The sequence below is a fragment of the Haplochromis burtoni genome, unplaced genomic scaffold (genome assembly GCF_018398535.1).
Source record: "Haplochromis burtoni strain Fernald_Lab_line unplaced genomic scaffold, NCSU_Asbu1 Contig_669, whole genome shotgun sequence".
Taxonomy (NCBI): domain Eukaryota; kingdom Metazoa; phylum Chordata; class Actinopteri; order Cichliformes; family Cichlidae; genus Haplochromis; species Haplochromis burtoni.
Genome location: NW_024583030.1, coordinates 8,358 through 18,662, shown reverse-complemented (window position 1 = coordinate 18,662; position 10,305 = coordinate 8,358). Strand labels below are relative to the sequence as shown.

The window sequence follows — 10,305 nt, the reverse complement described above, 5'->3', positions numbered from 1 at the left end:
TTTGTAGGAGAAATCTTTTTCATTTTACTTTACAAAGGCAAGTGCAACGCAACTTAGTGATGAACTGTCTTTGTTGATTATGCACTAACTTATGTTAATGGTAAATGCCATGTAATTTCTGTAATTTTGTGTTGTGGTTTGTGATGGCTGCCAAGCTGTGAGTCTGCCTTCATTTTGTTGCCATGCCAACTGCTGTTTTTTTTGAAAATGTAGCTGCCGTGTAAAGTTTGATTATTTTATTCAGCATTACTGTTCATATTTGTTTTTGTTTGTCCACCTTTCATTCAAATATGATTTTTGGTAAATTGACTGGTTCCCTTATAGCCCGGTTCTACTCGACCTGAGCACTCAAAGCTCTTTATACAACATGCTTCATTCACCCAAGCACTTTTTTCTACTTAAGAGCTTTCTATCTAAAATCACACATAATTATATTCAGATATACGCATCGGAGAGCTCAGATATCGAGGATATTGGGCATGACAAATATCCTGGAACAGCCAGTGATTGAACCATGAACCTTCCGATTGGTATATTTCTTGGTCTACCAACATCTACAGCTACCACCATTTTGGGCTCTATATCTACAAACGGTAAGTGAGCTTTTTATTTTTTTATTTTTAATTTTTTAATTCTATGTTTGTGGGTTCTTGTTGTTAGGTCTTGTTAAAGATCTAATCATCTTGCACAATGACAATCATATTAACTCACAATTCTGTAACACATGTGTTGCCAAGTGGCATTAACTGCACTTAAACCCAATGTAAAATCAGGTGCCAGTGTCTCCTTTGGTATGTGACACATGGCTGGTTAAATGAAAACAATCTATGACGTTGATAAAACCAAAGTGGTCAGAGTCTTCGGCTATGTGAATGTTAAAATCCCCAGCTATACGCTGTGTGTCCGTTAAAGGCTGATGATGCACCACAGCACAATAAAAAGGATTCTTATTCCTGACTTTAATCAGCTGTTCGCCTTCACTGAACTGCAACACTTCGTTGATACAGAGTGTGCAGAGGATGGAAGTCTTTTTCTAATAAGATTTTAAAGTCAGAGGAGTGAGGCATGTATGTGTGAACATGTAAATGTGGATATAAACATTAATGTGAAGTTCTTGATGATAAATCGTGTCTTTATTCAGATTTGATTTCTTTTTTGGGTGTCATGAGTGTAGAGTTATACAAGTAATTGAAGCGTGGTTTAAATAAATTAGCAAACACAAAGAAATATCATCCTGTGGTGTAACACGGGAATTACAGAGAGTTGTTAGACAAAAATCGAGCTTAATCAGGAACGTGGAGAGGAGCAGAATTTTATTTGGTTACAGAGTTTTGAGCGCAATTAAAAAAGATGCAGTAGAGCATTTTAGGTCTGTAATAAAAAAAAAATCAAGTTCGTGTTTTAGTAAATTCCTAAATGTTTGTAAATTATGCCACCCAGATGGTGTTTACATGCTGTGGTATTCAACACAAGATGATCAAACCACAGCAGCTTTGGCTGAGCTGTCAGTCAGGAGCGGTACGTTCCTCTGTGGACTGCAGGGGCTGATGGGAGCTTTGAAGAACTGCTGCATATCAGCGGAGGGGGAAGACCCGTCTGATCTCACAGCTCGTCCTTGTTTGGCCTCAGCTGCATCAGAGCGCCACTTCTCCCCAGGTTCACCAGAGGAAACACCACTGCACAAAATGCTTTTCCTCCCAGCTGCTGCTCTGTGCTGTCTGTGTTCAGGTGAGTGTTTCCAGCCAATCAGGAGCCAACAAAGTCAACCTGTAACAAACACTGTCACACTAACCTTCATCTATCTGTCTGTGTCTCTACAGCACTGGTTACCATGGCAGCACAGCTGATTCAGGAGGATTTAACATTGACCAGGAGAGTTGGACAAAGTGTCTCCTTCAGCTGTGGAGATGATGAATGTGACTATACTGGTTTGATCTGGTACCAGAAGAAAGACACTGAACCATTTAGGCTAGTTCTTGTCGTGGATACTGATGATGGTAGAGTTGAGTCAAGTTCTAATCATTCCCAGAAAGATGATTTTTCAGTTGAGATTAAACAGAACAGATACCAGTTGAAGATAGAGAAAGTTAAACTTGAGCATTCGGCCACTTATTACTGTGCCTGTTGGAAGGACGCACCCCACAGTGAGAAATGATGCCTGCAGCCTGAGCAAAAACCAAAGCATACAGAGATGTCAATCAGAGTTTGTGACAGGAAGAGAGCAGTAAACCACAGCCCAGGTGTATGTATTTCTTCACAATCACAACCATACTGAGGCTGTCCTGCTCCAGAAATGGAAAGCCCTTTCTTTGTTGTTGCTGTTGTTTCAAGCAGCTATTACAATCTTACGTATCTTTTTCAATTAGAGCTACAAGTTGGTTGTGTTACTAAATAGGGAAAGGAATGTGTGTTGGCAAAACTGATTGATTGAGAGCAAAGCTCTCAATTTACTGGCCGATCTACATCCCTGCCCTCACCTATGGTTACGAGCTGTGGGTAGTGGCTGAAAGAAGGAGATTGCGGATACAAGCGGTGGAAATTAGCTTCCTCTGAAGGTTGAATGGCATCTTCCTTAGAGATAGGGCGAGAGGTTCAGCCATTTGGGAGGGGCTCAGAGTAGAGCCGCTGCTCTTCCACATCGAAAGGAGCCAGCTGAGGTGTTTCGGGGATCTGACAAGGATGCCTCCTGGGCTCCTCTTGGGTGAGGTGTTCTGGGCATGTCCCACCGGGAGGAGGTCCTGGGGCAGACCCAGGACACATTGGAAAGATTATATCTCTCAGCTGGACTGGGAACGCCTGGGTGTTCCCCTGGATAAGCTGGAGGAGGTGGCTGGGGAGAGGAAGGTCTGGGCTTCTCTGCTTAGGCTGCTGCCCCCACAACCCGGCCCCGGTTAAAGCAGAGGAAAATGAACGGATGGATGAATGTGTGTTTGCATCTTAACCCTTAGGTACTTTTCATATTCAATTTTCTTAGTATGGTGGGGGCCTGTATTGACTGAGGCCCAAGATTCCCTCTCAGATGTCTTCAACAAATACTGAACTCCTAGAATATTACAAAGCGGCAACCAATGGGCCGTGGAGCTGGGAGAAGTTTTTTTTGTACTTTTAGGTTTTACACCACACGTTTTTGGAGCAAAAACATGGGTTATCATACACCATTATGCACTTTTTACCTAAGACAAACACGAACCATAAATATTTAACTAAATTTGATTAAATTCAGCCTGAAAACTGATGTAGAGATTACTGATAGGGCAGAAATGTTTAGAGATAGTAGTAGTGGCCCATGTAGGGACTTCTGCTTTTAATGAGCAAAGCTGATACGATGAATAATTTCAGGTCTTCTGTTTTCTTCTACTAGGTTCCTTGACTGCAATGCAGTCTGTGGATAAACTGCAAGAAAAGAACAAGGATGTAGACAAGAAATGGAGAATGTGTGAGCTGTGGAGAAGGATCTAGAAAAAAGACTGAGAATAGAACTGTGCTACTGTCCAGCAGTACTAAAAGTGAGATTGTCTGAAGTAGGATAAAAAGAGATACTCAGGGGAGATCAAAGACAAGTTTAAAAACACATCACAGGCAGCACTTGGTAATGAAGCTTTTGCTTCCCCATGATTGCTTGTCATATTGAAGTGATGGTAGATGTTCTGTGGATCTGACAGAATTGAGCTCATTGCTTACACTTTATTTATCGGCATCTTTAAAGGTCCTCAAGGTCACCTTACATCAGTGCAACAAAATAAAAACATAAGGTAAACAAAAATTAAAAAAAAAAAGCATAAAGGCTAAAAAAGGTAAAAATAGACTAAGACAGTCATGATGAAGAATATGCAATTCTGAATAGATGGGTTTTAAGACATGATTTAAAAGTAGAGCAAGAGTTTGAAGTCTGGAGATCTGGTGGAGGACCTTAACAGTCATGATGTTATAATGTCTGAAAGCCAGCTGTCCAAAAACAGCCCAGCGGCTAACAGCTGAAGCTAATAGCTGACAGTAAATATGGCCGAACAGGTAACGCAGAGAAACACTTTACCTGGCAGACAATAGAGTAAAACAAACTTGTGCAACTATACTAAGCAATAAGTATAGAAAGAGAGCAGCGGCAGCTAAAACGCACCAGCGTTCACTCCCAGCGTGTCTGACACGAAGTGTTAAGTGTTATCGCCTAAAGTAGATTTGTTCACATTTTTGATTCGTAAGTAAATTCTTGGATTTCTCTTAAATTAACATTCTTATTTTCTAAGTTGTGCCTCTGAAGTCAAGCAGTAACTCAATATAATAAACAGTAAATGGCCTGTATGTAATCACATTTTCATAAATATTCATTATTTGGTGGCCTTTATAGTAATTTGTTCTCTTGGGAAGAAAAGTGACTGGACTTCTTTAAGTTTGAAGTGCACTGGGATGTCGTACTCGTAGAAGACTCCTGAGTTTTTCACTCCTTATGTAGACGGTTTATCAGCGAAATTCAGGAGAGTCTTCTCCCAGCATGACATCCCAGTTTACTTCCGACCCAGCCATACACTCAGAAACTGGTTCATCCCAAAGACAAAACTCCTAAACACAAACTTAACAATGTGGTGTTTGCTGTACAGTGTAGCGAGGAATGCTCAGACCTCTATACTGGAGAAACCAAACAGCCACTTCATGAACGCATGGCACATGGATTTTATGTCAGAGAGGCCTCAGTCCGTCCGAATTGTTTGCGACATCTCCCGCATCATCAGGCTGAGCCCAGGAGCTCCTCAGGGCCGTGTTCTCAGCCCACTGTTGTTCACCCTCCTGAAACACGACTTCCCTGCCCTGCACAGCCCTAACCGCATCATCAAGTTCGCTGACGACACAAACATGGTTGGACTCATCAGCAACAACCACAAGTCAGCGTACAGAGATGAGGTTCTGGCGACCTCAGCCAGCTACATCAGATCGTCACATCAGCTGCTATGATCATCAGAACATCTCTCTCTCGACTACACCTTCCATAAGCGCTGCATCAGCAAGGCCTTCAGCATCGTGCTTGACCCCTCACACCCCTCACATGGGCTTTTCTCCCTCCTCCCGTCCAGCAGATGCTACCCCAGCATCGGGGCCAGATCCTCCAGACTGTGAGACAGCTTTTCCCACCAGCCATCAGACTCCTAAACTCACTACCGGTGTTCAGTGTAAAGTGTATATTTATTCTTACTCTTCCTATATTTATTGTTGTTCTTTTGCACTGCTGTAACTGGAGCCTCATCGTCTCGTCTCTCTATATACTGTACTGTATATAGCAGAGAGACAATAAAGTTTACTTTGACAAAGATAGAAGAGCCACCCCTACAGGACAAGACTCAGCAGTCCATCTGCATCTAAAGGACAAAGGTCGCATTTCAAGGATACCAATGTTCACATTTTGGACAGAGACGACAGAAAGAGTGAAATAAACCATCTATGTCCATTGTGAATGACCATCCTTGAACAGAGGCGGTGGCCAACAACACCAACAGTCTGCCACCTACAGTACAGTTTTGAGATCCTGTCCCAGGCACCTTAACATCCACTCAAATCTTGCATTGATCGCATGGCAAGGTCTCACAGTAGTTTCACATGAAACCTTGGCTCATGTGATAAGGCACATCAATAGTGCCAGGTTTTTAATCCTAGTAGGAGGACTTACTTAGAGCTTAAAAACCTGGGGCTCTCTACCATTCTCAGGTGAGATGGGATTACCCCGACCTGCATGGCTGAGAACCTACACAGACAAAGTGGCAAATGGATAAATGATCTTCACAACCAGTGCATCCCTGGTTATGGCTAAAAACAGGAGAAGAGACGTGTTGATATAAATATTAGATTGAAAAAATTTACCTATCCTAGCTGTCATGAAAAACAAGAAAGTGGATGGATGGAAAAATGGCATTCTGGCATCATCTGAACTCTTCCATCTCAGCTGATCATTGAACAGCAGACAGGTTTTTGTATGAGTGTTTCTCACTGTGGAAGGAGGCTATGATTACGACATCTTCGGCTCTGGAACTACACTGTATGTAACAGGTAAGATCAAACATTTATTTTCCTCAAATACTTTCTGTTCTTCCGTAAGTAATCGAGAATCAAGAAGAAAATAAAATTAATTCAGTTTTGCAGGAAATTGAGTCCTAAAAGTCCAATCTTAGCTACACAGTGAATATCCTGACCTATAAAATTCAGCTTATTTACTCAGAATCTGCACAGCGTCTTTGTTCTTAAGAGGATTTTTTAAAGGTTAAATATAATTGTGCGTATATAGTCTCAAAATTTTAAAGAATGTTAAAAGAAATTTGCATATGTAATTATTATAATTTTATACATTTGATAGAAAATTGGATTGGCACAAAGTAATTCATATTGCCACGCATGTTGGATGTATAGTAAATGAAAAGTACATGAGAAAAGTTAATCTAATAATGAAAAGCTTTTGTAGAATATGCAAACGGGTTTAATGAGAGTGACATAGCACACAATTTAAAACTTCCTCTTCAGATTGTTTATTGTTAATCATGTGACCATAGTGGATTATTTCATGTCGGCTGCTATAACAAAGAATTTCCCAAACATGGAATAAAGTGTTTAACTTTTAAAGTTGAAACAAAATGTTTAAAATAGTTATTAACACTTTTTACTTGGAATGAGACTAAAATATATATTGATCAATATGTCTGTTGTATACTTTAATAAACATTTTCTAGTAGTTGCTGTAAAGAACATTTATATAACCCGTGATGCAGATAATACAGATGCACGTGCGCTGTGTTCTTTCATGAAAATGTTTTCTTTGGTTTTTTTCCTCTGAAAGCAAAACATAAACGGGGGATAAAGTTAAGGCTATATACTAACATAGTAAAACGTCAATAGAATAATCCTTTAATTGTCCCACAAGGGGAAATTTGGTTGAAACAGCAGCAAGAAAAACACAAATACAAACAAACGGCACATATTTTTTACATATTTACATCATGGGCAATAGTTACCAAAAACAGAGTGTACAGTTATTAAAATAAAATAAAATTAAATACAGGTAAGAAGCAAAATGAAACTTGAATGAAGGCTTTATATCTTTAGATAAGTACGGTGCCGTACTTATCTATATTCCTGTAATTTTATGTGAAGATAAATATGTTATTTAAATATGTAACAATTTTATTGAATTAATTCAATTTAATTTTAATTATGTTTTTCCGCAAACTGGTACTTTATAGAAATCTCAAAAAAAAAAAAAAAGCGAGCAAACACAGTTGCCATTTAACTGTATTTCTGTTTTTAAAAGTGTTTTTCAGTTTCCATGTGATGTTTTTTCATGTAGTTTCCAGATCAGACTGAATCCAGTGTATGTAGTGAACTTTGTGCTGATGAGTAGTTTAGTGATCAGAGTCCATGTAGTTTCCAGGATCAGACTGAATGCAGTGCAGTGCTGGAAGCTGCTGCTGACTGTGTGAATGTGTGTCTGTGCTGCTTGTTGCTGCTGTCAAACTTCAGATGAGCAGGTAGTGAAGCCCGTGGTGAGCGTGTACCCAGCAGCATCCAGAGCCCACCTGGAGGGGAACAGCTCCCTGCTGTGTGTGGCCTCAGCCATGTTTCCTCCTCTGGTCCAGTTCTCCTGGAAAAGACAGAAGAAGAACGGCGGAGAAGCGGAGGAGCTGCCCCCTGCTGAGGGAGAGCAGCTGGAGCTCAGAGAGGCGGGACACAGCGCCTCCATTTTAGTGGTTAATCGGGATGATCCCTTCACATACATGTACAGCTGTCATGTGAGACATCAGGGAGGCACAGTGGAGGCCCAAACACGACATGGTAAAAAAGATTTGGCGACAGGACATCATTGATGTAGCTTTGTAAATTTGACATTTTCAAATCTGAGGGCTGATATTTCTTAAAGCATTTTATTGCTTTTCTGTTTCAGAGCTCCTCTCTTATGTTCTCCAGTCTCAGTGCAGGGTGAAGCTGCTCTGCCTGCTGTACACAGTGCTGATAGTGAAGAGTCTGGTGTACTGCTGTGGACTCTCTCTGCTGATGATGCTCACAAACAAGGGAGCGTCCACCAACTGCACACATGCTGACTGCTTTCTGATTGGCATCTTTCACACTCAGATTTCCCCACATGAGCAGGCAGACATATAAATTAAGTTGTGGCTGGTAAAATCCATCCATCTTCTTCCTCCTGTTCGGGGCCGAGTCGCAGGGGCAGCAGCTTAAGCAGAGAAGCCCAGACCTCCCTCTCTCCAGTCACCTCCTCCAGCTTGTCCGGAGGAACACCAAGGCGTTCCCAGGCCAGCCGAAAGAGATAATCTCTCCAACGTATCCTGGGTCTGCCCCGGGACCACCTCCCGCTGGGACATGCCTGGTGGTTTGGAGAAATGTTTATCATTTATACCCTTCTCAAATATAACCACCTGAAAGTATAAAATAGATATGCAAATATTAAAACAGTCGTTGTTTTAAAGTGTAAATCTTTCATATGGAGTCTTCTTTCTTTTGTATAAGGTTTAGTTTTTTTTCTCCGTCAGGTATGCAAACTATCAAAACCCTGCACAAAGACGGGGAACATACGTGTGCTATGATCATTATAGTAAAGAGCTGCTTGGTTTTTTTTAAGGAATGTACATTTTTCTTCTTGACTGATAACACAAGAGGAAAGTTTTTTTTCTTTACATGACATTTGTTGCACTTTGTATAACAAGAAGGTGGCTTGTTCCCTTTTCCACCAATCCAAATGCAAAGATATATTCTTTCTCAGTTCTGGGTCCTTGTATAGTGAATATGTGAGATTTATTCTTACAATCACAAACTTGTTCTGTACAGATTCAGCACAGGTTTAAAACATCTAGCGCTTGGAGAAAATAATGACGTTTTCAGTGAGCAGAGCAGTCCAGCACATCTGTGTTTGAACCAGTTATTCAGTTTCGGGTTTCAAACATTCAAAATCTTTTCCTCTTTAAACGTTACAGAAAAAGTAATGGTGCCTCTTGGCTTCACTCCAGGATCATGCAGCTGTGCCATTCATGTGGGTTGATGCTTGCAACCTACCGTAACAGTGTAGTTGTTTCATGTAAAAATAAAGACTTGATTCTGATGAACGTGTTTCTCGTTTCAGTCTTTGATGCATAACGACGTATATGAATGTAGCATTCACATATCAAACTTGCTCTCCTGCAGCAGACGGGCTGTGTGGGTTTCTGCTCTGCAGCCTCCACACCGTTAGCTGTGGCTTTCACTTTAATAACACAATGACAGTTACAAGCATGAACTCTGCTTCAAGAATGATTCCAGGAAGGATCTGTGTTCTTCACCTGTGAGAGAAACAGCTCAAATCCTCAACTCACAGCTGACAAATGAACTTATTTGAACTTTATCATTATACATGTGTAAATCCAGGGTGATGAAATGCACTTTTAATTTGGTTTCATCACAAAAGAAAAATACAAAATGTCTAAATATTATGTCACAGAATCATTGTTGGACGTTTAACTGAAGAAGTGGATAAAGACAATGACACTTGTAAAAACAGTCACAGAAGCCAACAGTTAGTAGTACATTGTGTCTTTGATCTGGTTAATTATTCAGACTTTTCATTAATTTAAAAATTAAATAGTAACTGAAAAAATAAAGTCTGTTGTAGTTGGGCATCAGTATTAAATGCAACTCTGAACATATAATCAGTTATCACATTTCTGCGCCTGACTCTGCTAATTGTAAAAATTATCAAATTATTTAGTCTGACCCTGGTGACATAATAGATTATAGCGCATGTGAAACGTGCAAGAATATTAATATTTTGAGCATCATTTTTAGTTTATTTAACCTTTATTTATACATTTAGTCCCATTGAGACTCATGTCTCATTTACGAGAGAGACCCGTTTCCTCCAAACATGAAAATGTTTATTTACTGATGAAATTTCAAACAGATGTGTTTGAACTCCTCTGTCAGCTGACATGTAAATGTTACATTTGAGAAACTTCTGTTTCTTCTTGTACGTTCATGTGAGAGACCGAAGCTCTAAGACAAAATATGCAGAATAAAATTTTGATTATTAAATCTTATTGATTTTCTGATGAACTGCAGTGAATTAAAACGGACAAAACATGAAGCAGATGCTGATTTTTATTATTTATAAAAACTTTTAGAATAGTCCAAGTAAAGAATTAAATGAACATGAATGTCAGGGTAAGTACAAAAAACCAAAAACAAACTTGTCCCCCTCCCCATAAACCCCCCACATTGAGCCACAACACATCGCTTTTATTTTCACCTACTAAGAGTGTGAGGAAACAGTCAGTCAGCATGTGTGCA

At 40.0% G+C, this 10,305-nt stretch overlaps 1 protein-coding gene across 1 annotated transcript; it reads left to right on the top strand.

Annotated features, from left to right (window-relative positions):
• The first annotated feature begins 429 nt into the window (after positions 1-429).
• Positions 430-9,848, top strand: LOC102295145. The gene is made up of 6 exons (XM_005949771.2): positions 430-593; positions 1,441-1,728; positions 1,821-2,144; positions 5,986-6,033; positions 7,495-7,806; positions 7,916-9,848. The coding sequence occupies exons 1-6, from the start codon at positions 515-517 to the stop codon at positions 8,131-8,133; spliced, it is 1,269 nt and encodes a 422-aa protein (XP_005949833.1). The 5' UTR covers positions 430-514; the 3' UTR covers positions 8,134-9,848.
• Positions 9,849-10,305: the final 457 nt, after the last annotated feature.

Coding starts and splice junctions, on each gene's coding strand:
- LOC102295145 (XM_005949771.2), top strand. CDS start 515: ATGAACCTTCCGATTGGTATATTTCTTGGTCTACCAACATCTACAGCT. Junction 2,145..5,985: donor TTGGAAGGACGCACCCCACA/GTGAGAAATGAT, acceptor CTGTGGAAGGAG/GCTATGATTACGACATCTTC. Junction 7,807..7,915: donor GGAGGCCCAAACACGACATG/GTAAAAAAGATT, acceptor TTTCTGTTTCAG/AGCTCCTCTCTTATGTTCTC.